The 15,751-nt window shown below is 41.7% G+C and overlaps 1 protein-coding gene across 6 annotated transcripts in view; it reads left to right on the top strand.

Moving 5' to 3' along the window:
- LOC122557046 (gamma-aminobutyric acid receptor subunit alpha-3-like) overlaps nt 1-15,751 on the top strand; it is a 274,530-nt gene that overhangs the window by 51,820 nt on the left and 206,959 nt on the right. For all 6 annotated transcript variants that reach the window (XM_087992291.1, XM_043704284.2, XM_043704283.2 and 3 more), the window contains one exon: nt 9,327-9,448. In XM_087992291.1, coding sequence (XP_087848417.1) covers nt 9,327-9,448 — 122 coding nt within the window. The remainder of the gene's footprint in view (nt 1-9,326; nt 9,449-15,751) is intronic.

Raw genomic sequence — 15,751 nt, 5'->3', positions numbered from 1 at the left:
TTTTTTCCCAGAGCAGAAATGGCTATCATGAGGGATCATAATTTTAAGGTGATTGGAGGAAGGTTTAGGGTAGAAGTCAGAGATAGGTTCTTTACAGAGAGTGTGGTGGGTGCGTAGAATGCACTGCCAGCAGTGGTAGTGGAATCAGATATATTAGGGACTTTTAAGTGAAACTTGGATAGGCACATGGAAGACAGGAAAATAAAGGTATATAGGTTACTTTGATAAACTGTCAGCACACCATCAAGGGCTTGTACTGTTCTATTTTCTAAAATACCTGTTTAATTCATCTACTGTTTCCTTATTTTCCAATATTAATTTCGCAAACTCATTTTTTCTGGGACCAACACTCACTTTGTTAACTGTTTTCATTTTTAGTTAACTGCAGAAACTCTTACTATCTGATTTAAAGATTTCTAGCTAGTTTTCTGGTGTACTGTATTTTTTTCTTCATAGCTTTTTTAGTGATTTTTGCTGTTTATGAATTCTGTCCAAGATTTTGATTTGCTGCCCATCTTTGCACAATTATATATTTTTCTTTCAGCTAGATGCTATCTTTAATGTTTTAGCCAGCTATAATCATAAGACCATAAGATGGTGGAGCAGAATTGGGTCATTTGGGTTATCAAGTCTGCTCCAGGATTTGATCTTAACTGTTATTTCTCAATCCCATTTCCCTGCATCCCTTGATCCACTTGGTAATCAAGAATTTACTTATCCATGTCTTAAATTTGCGTAAGGAATTGGCCTCCATAGCCTTCTGTGCCAATGAATTCCACAAATTCGCCACCCACAAAGGTCTTTTTTGTTTCACTGAAGAGCATTAGTGAATCAGATGGATTTTTACTACAATTGTTGTATGAACATTGTTAGGCTAGCTTTTAATTACAGATTTTTAAATTGAAATCAAAATTCACCACCTGCTGTGCTGAGATTTGAAACTATAGCACAAGAACATTAACTAGGGCCTCTGGATTACTATACCAATGATACTACCACTAGACACTGCCTGCCCTGAGATGATGGGTCTCCCCCTAAAATTTTCCTTCCTTATTGGAATGCATTTATTCTGTGCATTCTAACACCATCCCCTTAAATGTTTGCACTGACCTATCCCTGTATCTAATTTTAGCTGGCTCTGCTTTCATGCCTTCATAATTAAGCCACTGTCTTCTCCCTCAAACTGAATGCTAAATTCAATCATGTTATGGTTGCTGCTACCTAGGGGTGTGTTCATTTTGGGGTCATTAATTTGGCTTTGCACAATACTAGATCTAGTTTTGCTTGTTCTCTAGTTGACCCCAGAAAGTTCAAATAATCAACTCCATTTCTGTGAAAACATTCTTTAACCACGTCTTCTTGGCTATATTTGGTTCATCTGATTTTTCCATTTATATAGGTAGTTCAGAATTCCCCATTGTTATTGCTGTACCTTTCCAACAAATATACCTAATTTCACCTTTATTTCAGCATATCACGAGATGACCATTAGGGAGGTTGTACGACAATTTCAGAAATGACGTTTTGCCTTTATCATTTAGCTTCTCTACCCAAAATGCTTCTACATCTTGATTACCTGAACTTGTGTCTTTGAAGTCTATTATGCTAATACCATCATTAATTAACATAACCACCTCTGCACTTTTTCCAGGTCCCTAACCTTCTTGAATCTTTTGTATCCTTCAGTATTCAAGTCCAAATCTTTGTCTTTCTGCAGCCATCTCATACATGTACAATCTATCAGATCAAACTTAGTCATTTTTATTGACGCTGACAGTTCCCAGATAACTTCCTGCCTGATGCAGTCCACGTTTGGTCAGGGTGAATCAGTAACCCCACAGCAAACCTGAGCGTGTGGTTAATGACCCTGGACAGAGGTTTGTAGGCTACATTCAGCAATGAGTTTGCTGTGTGCTCTTAGGTAGGGAGTTCCAGGATATTGCCCCAGGGTCACTGAAGGAACAGAGATAGATTTCCAAATCAGGATGGTGAGTGGCTTGGAAAGGAACTTGCAGCTGGTGGCGTTCCCATGTATCTGTTGCCCATGCCCTTCCAGATGGAAATGGTCATGGGTTTGGAAGGTGCTGCCTCAGAATCTGTGGTGAATTTCTCCAATGCATCTTGTAGATATTAATACCACTACAACTGAGAGCTGGTGAACTGGTGTAGATGTGGTGCCAATCAAGTGGGCTGCTTTGTCCTGGATGGTGTCAGGCGTCTTGAGTGTTGTTGGAGCTGCACCCATTCAGAAAATCCAGACCTGATGTGTGCTTTGTAGGTAGTGAACAGGCTGTAGTCACAACATCTTACAGTCAAAATGTTGTAGAGTCAACAGCATGGAAACAGACCTTTCGGTCCAACTAGTCCACACCAACTGTGTTCTCAAACTAAACTAGTCCCAAATCTCTGTATTTGACCTATGTCCCTCCAAACCTTTCCTATTCATGTGCTTGACCAAAGGGCTTATGCCCGAAACGTTGATTCTCCTGTTCCTTTGATGCTGCCTGACCTGCTGCGCTTTTCCAGCAACACATTTTTAAACACTACCCAGAGCCCAACTATTAATTGCATAAGTCCCGCCCTTATTTGTTTTACCAAAATGCAATCCCTCTCATCTATCCAAATGAAACTCCATCTATCACTCCTCAGCTCATTGACACAGTTGATCAAGATCTATTTGTAATCTTAGATGACTATGTTCGCTGTCCACTATACTACCAATTTTGGTGTCATCTGCAAACTTACTAACTATGTCCTTATTCAAATAGTTTGTATAAATGATAAACAGAAGTGGTCCCACTACCGATCCCTGTGGATTACCACTGATAACAGGCCTCCAGTCCAAAAACAACCCTTCACCACCACCCTCTCCTACCATAAACCCAATTTTGCATCCAATTGGCAAGCTTGCCCTTAATCTCACATGATCTAACTTTACTCATAGTCTACCATCAGCAACTTTATCAAAGGCTTTACTAAAGTCCAACTAAACAACATCTATGGCTTTGCCCTCATCAACTCTTTTGGTTACTTTGTCAAAACCTCAATCAAGTTTGTGAGACACAACCCTGGCAGATGGAGTACATTGTTGGTAAATGCGAGGTTATTCACTTTGGAAATAAAAAATAGTAGGTCAGGTTATTATTTAATTGGTGAAAGATTGCAGCACACTGTTGGGAAAAGTGACTTAGGAGTGCTCATTCATGAATTGCTACAAGTTGATTTGCAGGTACAACAGATAATCAGGAAGACAAACAGAATATTAGCTTTCATCACAAGAGGGATTGAATTTAAAAGCAGGCAGGTTCTGCTGCAATTGTACAAGGTGTTGGTGAGGCTGCACCTGGAGTATTGGGTGAAGGTCTGGTCTTCTTACTTGAGGAAGGATATATTGGCTTTGGAGGCGGTGCACAGAAGGTTCACTAAGTTGATTCCTGAGATGAGGGGTTACCCTATGAGGAGAGGTTGAACCACCTGGGACTATACTCACTTGAATTTGGAAGAATGAGAGGAGATCTTATAGAAACATATAAAATTATGAAAAGGATTGACAAGATACAGGCAGACAAGTTGTTCCCGCTAATGGGTGAGACAAAGACTGGGGGACATGGCCTCAAGATTAGGGGGAGTATATTTAGGACAGAGATAAGGACAAACTGCTTTTCCCAGAGAGTAGTGAATCTGTGGAATTCTCTGAGCAAAGAAGCAGTCAAGGCAGCATCATTAAATATACTCAAGACACAATTGTATGGGATTTTGCATGGTAGGGATTTAAGGGTTATGGGGATAATGCAGGTGGGAGGAGCTGAGACATTGGATAGATCAGCCACAATCTTAATGAATGGTAGAGCAGGCTCGATGGCTCAAATGGCCTACTCCTCCTTCTATTACTGTGAAACTATGAATTTCCCTTGTACAAAACCATACTAACTATCTGTAATCATTCCTTGACTCTTGAAATGTTACCTTGCAGAATCACCTCCAACATCTCATCCACCATCGATGTTAGACTCCCTGGTCCATAGTTCCCAGATTTCTCCTTTCAGCCTTTCCTTAAATAAATGCACAACTTTAACCACCCTCCAGTCCTCCAGCACCTTGCCTGTGGTTATGGATGACACAAATGTTTCTGCTAGGGGTCCAGCAATTTCCTCCCTAATTTCCCACAACAACATAGGATATACTCGATGATATCCTGGAGATTTATCCACCTTTATCTTTTCTAAGACATCCAACACCACCTCTTCTGTAATGTGAACTTTTTATAAAACATTAATGTTTATTTTGCTGAGTTCTACACCTCCATTTCTCTCCATAGCCAAAACTGATGCACAATATTCATTTAATGTCTCTCCTGTCTCCCAAGGTTCAACACAAATGATTGATCATAAAATAAAACAAACCAATCATAATCCTTAGGATTTCAATAGTGGGTCATTCACTGATGATCATGTCATTAAATGCCAGGGGTTGATGATTAGAATATGTTGTTTGCAAATGATCAATGCATGGCATTTATGTGGCACGAATGTTATTTGCCACTTATGGCCCCAAATTTGGATATTGTCTAGGTCTTACTGCTTTTGGCTATAGGCTACTTCAATATTTGAGGAGTCACAATGATACTGAACAATATGCAATCATTAGTGAACATCCCTGCATCTGACTTTATGATGGAAGAATGGTGATTGATAAAGCTACTGAAGATGATTGGGCCTAAGGCAGTACTCCAAGAAATTCCTGCAGTGATGTCTTGGAGCTGAGATGACCGACCTCCAGCCACAACCATCTTCCTATGTGTCAGGTATCACTCCAAATAGCAGAAAGTTTGCCCCGATACCAATTGATTTCAGTTTTACCAGGGTTCCTTGATGCCACACTTGGTCAAATGTGACCTTGATTTCAAGGGCTGTCACACTAACCTCACTTCCTAAATTCTTTTGCCCACGTTTGAACCAAGGCTGGACTTCACTAAGCAGGTTATTGCTTTGCAAGTGCCACTTGAAGTGTTGTCAATGACCCCTTTCATGACTTTTACTGATGATCGAGTGTAGAGTGATGGGGTCACAATGGATTGAATTTGTCCTTTTTTTTATAATGTACAGGAAATACTGAAGCAATTTCCCAAATTTTCAGATAGGTGTAAGTGTTGTAACTGTACTGGAAGAGCTTGGCTGGAGTTGCGGCCAATTCTGGGGTAAAGCTCTTCAGTGCTGTTGCCACAATGTTACCAAACCCATAGCCTTTACAGTATCCAGTGCCTCCAACATGGAGTGGGTTGAAGACTAAGACTAGCACCTGTAATGTTAGGGACCTCTGGAGGAATCTGAGATGGATCATACACTCGGCATTTCTGGTTGTGAATGCCACAGCCTTATCTTTTGTACTGATGTCCTGGGCTCTTCGAGGTTGAATGTAGGACTATTTGTGGAGTGTCCTCTTTCAGTGAGTTATTTAATTGTCCACTGCCATTCATGATAGGATGTGGCAGAACTGCAGAGCTTGGTCTGATCTGTGAGTCCTAAAGAAGTGTCCTGCTTGAAATGTCGACTCTCCTGCTCCTCGGATGCTGCCTGACCTGCTATGCTTTTTCTGGTGCCATGTTTTCTCAACACTTAGTTCTGTCTATCACATTTTTTACCTTGTTTAGCATGCAAGTATTCCTGTTTGGTAGCTTCAGCAGATTGGTGCTCTTCCTGGCATGCCCTCCTGCACTCTACATTGAATCAGGGTTGATTCCCTGGCTTGATGGTAAAAGTTGAGTAAGGGGTATGTCGACCCAATGAGGTTACAGATTGTGCTTGAGTATGATTCTGCTGCTATTGATGATCCACAGCACCTCATGGATTCACGAACTTCACCTCCACGAGGACTGTGCTATTATCTCTGTGATTCATCAATCGAGATATAATAGAGGAAGGTACATGGTAACCCTTAGAAAATTCTTGTCCATGTTTGACCCAATGTCAGGAGATTCCACAAGGTCCAGAGTCGTGGTTGAGGACTCCCAGGCAACTCCTTCCTGACATATACCACTGTGCCGTCACCTCAACTGAGTCTGTCTTGCTGGTGGGACAGGCCATACCCAAGGATGGTGGTGTCTGGGACATAGAATTGTACCTTACAGACAAAGTATGACAATGTTGGCTGTTGCTTAACTAGGCTGTGAGACATCTTTCCCAGCTTTGGCATAAGCCACCTGACATTGCAGGTTGATAGTGCAGAGTTTACTGTAATTATTTCTCAGCCACCCCGGAATATTGTATTGTTCAGATTTTTTAGTAATTTGATACAACTGATTAAGTTGCTAGCCTGTTTCAGAGGGTAGACAACAGCATTGCTGACTGCAGCATTCACTCAACACTGATCTTCTGCCAGTGCAGGGCACCCTCGGTACCAGCAGTCTGCCAGTGCAGGGCCCATCTGTACTGACCGTCTGCCAGTGCAGGGCAACCTTATTATTTCATACATGTGACTTATTCAGCCATGGTCCATCTGGGGATCTGACCTGTCCAGATGTGCAATGAACTGGGATAATTGCACAGATAAGAATGCGGAATACAGGGTTAACGGTAGGGTTCTTAGTAAGGTGGAGGAGCAGAGGGATCTTGGGGTCTATGTTCATAGATCTTTGAAAGTTGCCACTCAGGTGGATAGAGCTTGTAAGAAGGCCTATGGTGTATTAGCGTTCATTAGCAGAGGGATTGAATTCAAGAGTCATGAGGTGATGTTGCAACTGTATAGGACCTTGGTAAGGCCACATTTGGAGTACCGTGTGCAATTCTGGTCGCCTCATTTTAGGAAAGATGTGAAAGCTTTGGAGAGGGTGCAGAGGAGATTTACCAGGATGTTGCCTGGAATGGAGAATAGGTTGTACAAGGATAGGTTGAGAGTGCTAGGCCTTTTCTCATTGGAACGGAGAAGGATGAGGGGTGACTTGATAGCAGTTTATAAGATGATCGGGGAATAGATAGAGTAGACAGTCAGAGACTTTTTCCCCAGGTACAACAGAGTGTTACAAGGGGACATAAATTTAAGGTGAAGGGTGGAAGGTATAGGGGGGATGTCAGGGGTAGGTTCTTTACCCAGAGAGTGGTGGGGGCATGGAATGCGCTGCCTGTGGGAGTGGCAGAGTCAGAATCATTGGTGACCTTTAAGCGGCAATTGGATAGGTACATGGATAGGTGCTTAAGCTAGGACAAATGTTCGGCACAACATCGTGGGCCGAAGGGCCTGTTCTGTGCTGTATTGTTCTATGACAATGTTTGTAGTTCTTTGTACAAATCCTAGTTGCTGTATTTTCGAACAAGTATAGAAACACTGGACAACACAGGAAAAAATGCAAGCATGGTAACAGAACTGTAAAGTTTTATTCTGTGGTAAACAGCAAATGTAGAAAAGTACAGTCCAGGATAATCACCAGAAAAATGAAGTCGCAAACTCAGACAAAGTTTCCTGAGCCAGAGAGTGGAGAGAATGAAGCTTCAAGAAGTCATCAAGGCAAATAGTAGATAAAGGTTTGTAGGAGCAGCTAGATAAGCACATGATGGGGAGGATATTGAATTCCAATGATAGGTTTAGATGAAGAAAGATGAGAGTTCGCCCAAGTGGGGTGTGAATTCTGGCAGTGAATCATTACTTGTCTATTAATTATATAGGTGGTCAGCATTAAGTAGGAACTGACTTAAGCCCCTATAAATAGACACAAATTAAACTTAAAATTGAAACTGCTGTGTTGGAAGCAGTGTGCTATAATGAGTAATCGTGTAAATAAATAGAAAAGATTGTTCCCAGTATGATTGTTCAACGACTAGTTTTCTGGAATAGAACCATGTTGGATTGTCCATTTGTACACATTCATATTCTGGGTAATTCTGTGTGTACGTTTTAGAATGAGACTTGTTGATTGTAGTTAAATAGAGAACATTACTTGTTTTGGTCCATTATGTAAAAAGAGTGAATGATGCATTCAGTTGAGCATGATTGAGGAGCCAGAGCAATCCCCACCTCAGTACCCTTTTCAATCATAGTTAAAAATCGTACCACACCAGGTTATAGTCCAACAGGTTTAATTGGAAGCACTAGCTTTCGGAGCACTGCTCCTTCATCAAGTGGTTGTGGAACCACCTGATAAAGTAGCAGTGCTCCAAACGCTAGTGCAGAACTATAACCTGGTGTTGTGTGATTTTTAACTTTATACACCCCAGTCCAACACCGACATCTCCAAATCATGACTTTTCAGTCATGAGTGTTAACAGCAACATCAACTTAAATATATATGATGCTTTCAACATAATAGTCCTCAAACTTCCTTAGGATGCTTCATTCTAAGATATGATGGAAAACTTGGTCAAAGAGAGAGATTCGCAACAGCTGAAAGGAAGAAAAGAAGATAAAGGTGTAGAAAAGAGAATTCCAGAACCTGGGACCAAGGCAGTTGATAACACAACTGGTTATTGGAGCAGATATATTTCAGAACATGCAAGAGAATTGGAGGAAATGATTGTGGAGATGGGGAGGGGGAAGACCATGAGGGTTTTGAAAACAAGGAGGAGAATTTTAAAATAAAGACACTGTTTAACCAATTGCCAATTGTTTGACCACTAACCTAATTGACAGGGGAACAAGACTCTCTGTGAGATGAAACATGTGTTATTAAATACTTTCTTACCTTTCAGATCACATCCTAAAGTTAGAGCTAGGCTATTTAGGAGACCAAAGGAGAGAAGTAGTTTGGAACTTCTAACGTACCCGCCTACAATCACCACCATCACTAAAACAGAATGGATGCTTTTAGTTATTATCCAACACTGAGACTGCTAGATTTATCTTGGATAAGATTTGGAACAGAACCAGATAAATGAAGGTCAGATACACAGCAAACATGAGTTTTCCCTAACGGAAGAATCTAGGACTGGAGAGTATAATCTCAGAATAAGGGCTTGCACATTAAAGAGATAAGAAGGAATTTCTGTTCTGAGAGGGGAGTGAACTAGCGGAATTCTTCAGCACAGAGCGCATTTGAGGCTAGATCACGTAAGTACATTTGAGGGTGAGATAGACAGATTTTTAATCAGGAGGAGGATCAAGAATTATGGGGAAAAGGCAGGAAAGTGGAGTTGAAGATTATCAGATCAGCTATGATCTCATTGAATGGTGGAGGCAGACTTGATGGCTGAATGACCTACTTCTGCTATGACTTGTGATCTAATTGAATGGTGGATCAACTTTGAGTGGAATGGTCTCCTGTTCCAATGTCAGCATCCTTTGTCAAAATATCGAAAATATTTGGGAATATAATTGTTTTATTTGTCTTTTGTTTGTAGATTTTCAAAAAAACATGCTCGACCAGCACCAACAGAGGGGAAGGACAACATTACCATCTTCACCCGAATCCTGGATCGCCTGTTGGATGGATATGACAATAGGCTGCGGCCTGGTCTTGGAGGTAAGACTCACCATTTTACTTTTGGCCAGTTTAGAAACATTTACATAATCTGATGTACAATCCAACTATCTGTTGCATGTTTTCCTGAATAGAATTCAAATTGTTCAGAGTGATGAAGAGTTCAAAACCCAAAAGATACAAGTTGAAAGATAAAGTCAGGAATCAGAAGAGATCAGTCCGAATGTTTGCAACTAACAATGAGTCAAACTTCTAGCAAAGTCCATTGAAGCAACGGTGAATGTGCATGTCCCTAGAAACTACCACATCACCCGCAGCAATTTAAGGAGCCCATCATCATTACTCCTCAAGGGCAATTAGTGATGGGCCAGCAATGCTGCTCCTGCTTGTAGCAACTACATTCCAGAAATGAACTTAAAAAGCAAAACCTGAGAGTAAATACATGCCTGGACATAGGGTTTAGTGATTAGCTGAAGGGACACAGGTGAGGTTAATTCATGAGATCAAAGCTCCCAGTGAGCAGATGTGCTTACGGTTCACAGGGTCAGATACGCTTCAGGGTCACTTGGTGGTCAGTTGTTTTGAGGGCTCATGGGGGTGTCAGAAGTGTTGAGGGTCACTGTGGGGAGAGGTCAGATGTGCTGAGGTGTTCACGTGAGGTCAGATGTGCTGTGGGGTCACAGAGGGGTCAGAGGTGCTGCAGGATCATGGGTCAGATACACTGAGGGAATCACGAGCCGTGGGTCAGCTGTGCTGAGGGATCCACGGGTTTGGGGGGTGGGTAGATGGGGTTGAAACAAAGATGGGAAAGTGAAATAGAAAATGATGGTTGCTGGGGTATTTTAGCGTGTGGCAAGTAAAGGTACCAATTCTATCCCTGAATCCATGTGCTGCAGTGTCATGTGCTGCACTGGTGAAAGTGCAATCTTTCACACAGCTAAAGCTCTAGCTGTCTTCCTAGCTGGTTGTAAAAGACCCCATGTCACAATCTTGAATTACTGGATTGAAAAATTGCAAATGTTATCAAATTATTTAGAAATGATATGAGAAAGACACCAGGCAATAAGTGGCCTACTAATCGATGTCACTTGTAGGGAGCTCACTTGAATCTGTTATTTGGTACAGAGTGTCACAGCATTAAGATAAATATGAGCGGATCAGTGAGAAGACATAACCATTTGCTGTTATTAGGTCAGGTCCAACTGACACAGTTGAATTTTATACAGTCATTGGTAGACACTTATGGATATTAATTATATGGAGGGGTAGGAAATTGATAAAGAGGTAGGAAACAGGCATTAACAAATAAGAACTACATGCTTTAAGTGACGGTATGTGAACAGTGGTTTGCCTTTGGGAACTGTCCAAAGTATTTGTTTTCACTAAATTTATAAATGACGAGGAGGAAAGAAGAGGGAATGATATATTCCAAATGTTTTAAGTTGACTAAGTTATATGATTCTTGATGGTATAAGAGTTTGAGCGGTGCTGAACAAAAAAGTCATTTTGTCAAAGTTTTTTTTTGTTTTCATCAAAACAATTCGGGGGGAAGCAACATTATACTACATTTGAGGAGATTGCTGATTGGTTAACAACTAGCCACTAATTGGTAGAGGCATGACAATTGGCAATTAGCTACCAGGCTTTATGATTGCAAACCAGACAAGTTGACCCTGATTGGTCAGGCCATTGTGCTGAGAAACAAAGCAGTGAATGGCTGTAACTTTTGTTCCCTCTTCTTTCCTCCTCGTCATTTATAAATTTAGTGAAAACAAATACTTTGGACAGTTCCCAAAGGCAAACCACTGTTCACATGCCGTCACTTAAAGCATGTAGTTCTTATTTGTTAATGCCTGTTTCCTACCTCTTTATCAATTCCCTACCCCTCCATATAATTAATATCCACAAGTGACAGAGGGGGTATGCTGTTTGATAATAATATTGTTTCTGTCTCAAAAGGACAGGAGTTTGTATATTAATTATGTAGCTTCCAGTACACACAAGTGCGCCATACTGTGAGGAAAACTAACAATCCTAAATTGCTTGTTAGTGGAATTTTTCACAAACTTTGGAATTATCCAGCAAATGTTATCCAATTGCAGAAATGTGTTAATTCTTGGATGCTGTGTTGTGAGTATTGCAAGTGCAGGCGAGTTCGTTATGTCAGCAACTTGTTTGCTTCAAGTGACAGAGGGGGTATGCTGTTTGATAATAATCTTTGGGATATTTGGCCTACATACCTGACTTCACACTGACAGTGAATTCATTGGCCAATTGAGTGTATCTTTGGCCTGACATCAGCATCTAATAATGGTAAAGACCATTATCTAAATCTGCACAGTAGCTGTGTGAAACAGCTAGCTTCACCAACTGTTAAGATACATTATGCTTCCAGGGGGTGAGCTGAGTTAATCTTGGCACACTCTCTGGACTGAGAGTGATTGCCTTAGGCCTGCTGAAAGGTCTGCATGATGTACAGTGATAAGTTATCTGATCAGAGTAGCTGTGATTCTGCCGAATAGTTTTGATGTGCTCTGTTTCAAGTTTGGTGAACAAATGGCTTGGGCTCAACCCCTTGCCAACCAAGCAGCATTCTCCTATCACATAGTATAAATATTGATTTTTCCTTTTTATTGGTGTCCTGATAAGAGCAAGATAAAAATGTTTTGACAAAATGTCTTTTTGTCCAATGCTGAGATTACACTGTAAGTAATGTTGGGAGCACGTAAACTAATTAACAGTTATAGAGAAATCTGGTTAAACCCAAAGTGGGAAGGTTGGCACAGTTCTGAGCACCTTTAAAGAGGATATAGTGGCTTCATAGAATAGATTCACAAAAATGAAACTCAAGTTGAAAAGATTACATCATACACATAAGTTGCATCGACGAGCCATATATTTTATTGAGTGTAGAAGATAGAGATGATGTAATTGAGGTGTTCAAGGTCATTATAAAAGATTTGATTGAGTAGACATTGAAGAATTGTAAAGGTCACTCCATTATTAAAGAGAGGATTGAGGGAAAACTAAGGAAATTATACATGCTCAGTTTACAGTGAGTCATAAGGAAGTTACTATAATGTATCATCAGGGAAACTGGATTGGATTTGCAACAGAAGGTGGAAAAAGGGGGGTGGAGGTGATCTGAAATTTGCATTCCCAGAAGGTGGATCTGGACCTGATGCCTGTGGGATATTTTACAAAAGTCCTGCAGGCGGTGAAAGTGAGAAACTGACTCACAACCAATTAAAATCCTTTTGAGGCTGTTTGGGGCATGTCAGGAACAGAATAAGATCTTCATTTTGTTTTTGATGAAAGTAATGAGTGCATTATAATGCACTGGTATTGGATCATTGTAGGACACGGAAAGTTGCTTCCATTTGTCTTTTTATGAAATGTGGAGGATCAACCAGAGCTTGCCCATGCATCATTGTGAGAATTGGCATCAAAGCCACCTTGTGACATTTTCTCCTTCCGTTCATGAGCTGTATGCTCTTGTGGTGGTAGCAGTCCTCAACATGGCTACTACCTCCACTTCCTTGATGTACTCAAAAAATCGCAATGACATTGAGTTTGTTTTTAGGTCATTTCTGTTTAAAAATCTCTTCGTGAATGTGATGCTATTGATGCCAAGAGTATCAAAGCATTTAGGAGGAGAAAGTGAGGTCTGCAGATGCTGGAGATCAAAGTTGAAACTTTATTGCTGGAACAGCACAGCAGGTCAGGCAGCATCCAGGGAACAGGAGATTCGACGTTTCGGGCACAGGCCCTTCTTCAGGAATGAGCAGAGAGTGTTCAGCAGGAGAAGATAAAAGGTAGGGAGGAGGGACTTGGAGGAGGGGCGTTGGAAATGTGATAGGTGGAAAGAGGTCAAGGTGAGGGTGATAGGTCGGAGTAAGATGGAGGCGGAGAGGTCAAGAAGAAGACTGCAGGTCAGGAAGGCGGTGCCGGGCTGGAGGGATTCAGCTGAGACAAGGTGGGGGGAGGGGGGATGAAAAAACTGGTGAAGTCCAAGTTCATCCCCTGTGGTTGGAGGGTTCCCAGTCGGAAGATAAGACGCTCCTCCTCCGACCGTCGGGTTAAGAAGAACCCGACGGTCGGAGGAGGAGCGTCTTATCTTCCGACTGGGAACCCTCCAACCGCAGGGGATGAACTTGGACTTCACCAGTTTCTTCATCCCCCCTCCCCCCACCTTGTCTCAGCCGGATCCCTCCAGCCCGGCACCGCCTTCCTGACCTGCAGTCTTCTTCTTGACCTCTCCGCCTCCATCCTACTCCGACCTATCACCCTCACCTTGACCTCTTTCCACCTATCACATTTCCAACGCCCCTCCTCCAAGTCCCTCCTCCCTACCTTTTATCTTCTCCTGCTGAACACTCTCTGCTCATTCCTGAAGAAGGGCCTGTGCCCGAAACGTCAAATCTCCTGTTCCCTGGATGCTGCCTGATCTGCTGTGCTGTTCCAGCAATAAAGTTTCAACTATCAAAGCATTTAAACAGCTGAGCTGATTGAAAAAATTAACATTGACTAGCAAAGATCGGGGTGGGTCTGACAGTCCTGTAGCATATTTTTGAGGAGTCCTGGCATGGTAGATCATGTAAGAATGGACTTTCAACACAGGTGTGTGATAAAATTCCTTACAAGAAATTACAACCAAAAATTATGAATCATTAAAATGGTGGTAGCCTTGCTTAAAGTAATTGTTTGGGAAATAAGAGATGGGAAGAAAATCCTGCATTTATACATCACTTTTTATGACCATGGGAAATCTTTAAGTGCTTTACAAACTTTGAATTACTTTTGAAGCATAACCATTATTGTATTTTGAAAAACAAAGTCATCAATTTGCGCAAGAGAGTGAATGGTAATGGACATGGATATGGTGCCAATTAAGAGGGCTGCTTTGATCTGCATGGTGTCATGCTTTTTGAGTGTTGTTGGAACTGTACCCATCCAGACAAGTGGGAAATATTCCATCATGCTCTTGACCTGTGCCTTTTGGGGTGGATGTGCTTTTGGGGAATTAGGAATTGAGATACTCATTGCAGTATTCATAGAATCCCTACAGTGTGGAAACAGACCATTTGGCCCAACAAGTCCACACCAACCCTCCGAATAGTAATCCACCCAGACCCATTCCCATACCCTATTACTCTACATTTACCCCTGACTAATGCACCTAACCTGCACATTCCTGAAACTATGGGCAGTTTAGCATGGTCAATTCATCTAACTTGCACATCTTTGGATTGTGGGAGGAAACCCGCACAGACTTTGGGAGAATGTGCAAACGTTCAAGGCTAGAACCAAACCTGGGTCTCTGGGGCTGTAAGACAACAGTGCTAACCACTGAGCCACCGCGCCACCCTCATGTGTTATCTGCTCATACGCCGCTGAATTTATATGGCTAGTCCAATTCAGTTTCTGGTCAATAGTAATTCACCAAAGCCTGTTGATAGTTGGGGAATTCAGGGATGGTAATGCCATTGAATGTCAATGGCAGTATTAAATGGCCTCTTATTAGAGATGGCCATTCCCTGGCATTAATGTAGCATACATATTACTTGTTACCAATCGGCCCAAACCTGTATGATGTCCTGGTCTTGCTGTATAAGGACACAGACTTCTTCAATAATTGAACATTGGTGAACATCCCTACATCTAATATTTTGATGGAGAAAAAGTCATTGATGAAACAGCTGAAGATGGTTGGTCCTAGTACACTACTCTGAGGAACTGCAGAAGTATCCTGGAACTGAACTGACTGATCTCCAGCAAACACAATCACCTTGTTTTGCACTATGTTCCCTCTGACTACCATTGATTCCAGTTTTGCTGGGGCTCTTTCACGTCACACTCAGTCAAATGATGCCTTGACCTCAAGGGCAGTCAGTCTCAGTCTCACCTCCCCTCTGGAATTCAGCTTGTTTGTCCATGTTTGAACCAAGACTGTATTGGGATCAGGAGCTGAGTGGCCCTGACAGAATCCAAACTGGGCCTCACTGAGCAGGTTCGTGCTGAGCAGATGCTGCTTGATAGCACACAATGACAATTTTGTAGACCCTGTGTCTTCTCTGAGATATCATTCCATCATTTTATCATCACTTATCACCTTCCTGGCCACTTTACTGATGATCAGGGGTAGTCTGATGGGGTGATATTTAGCCAGGTTGGATTTATCCTGCTTTTTGCATCCAGGACATACTTGGCCATTTTCTACTTTGTTGACTAGATTCAGTTTTCCAGCTTCGCTGGGTTTAGATGTCAAGATACTGTTATTCATTTTGTGATATATTAGGCCAGTGATGAGATTATTGTCTCTGTAACATAGTTTATTGTAAACAT

The sequence above is a fragment of the Chiloscyllium plagiosum genome, unplaced genomic scaffold (genome assembly GCF_037043375.1).
Source record: "Chiloscyllium plagiosum isolate Xiang-an unplaced genomic scaffold, Cpla_swu_hap1 HiC_scaffold_11, whole genome shotgun sequence".
NCBI lineage: Eukaryota > Metazoa > Chordata > Chondrichthyes > Orectolobiformes > Hemiscylliidae > Chiloscyllium > Chiloscyllium plagiosum.
The sequence above is the reverse complement of the archived record's forward strand: the minus strand, read 5'-3'. Positions and strand labels throughout refer to the sequence as shown.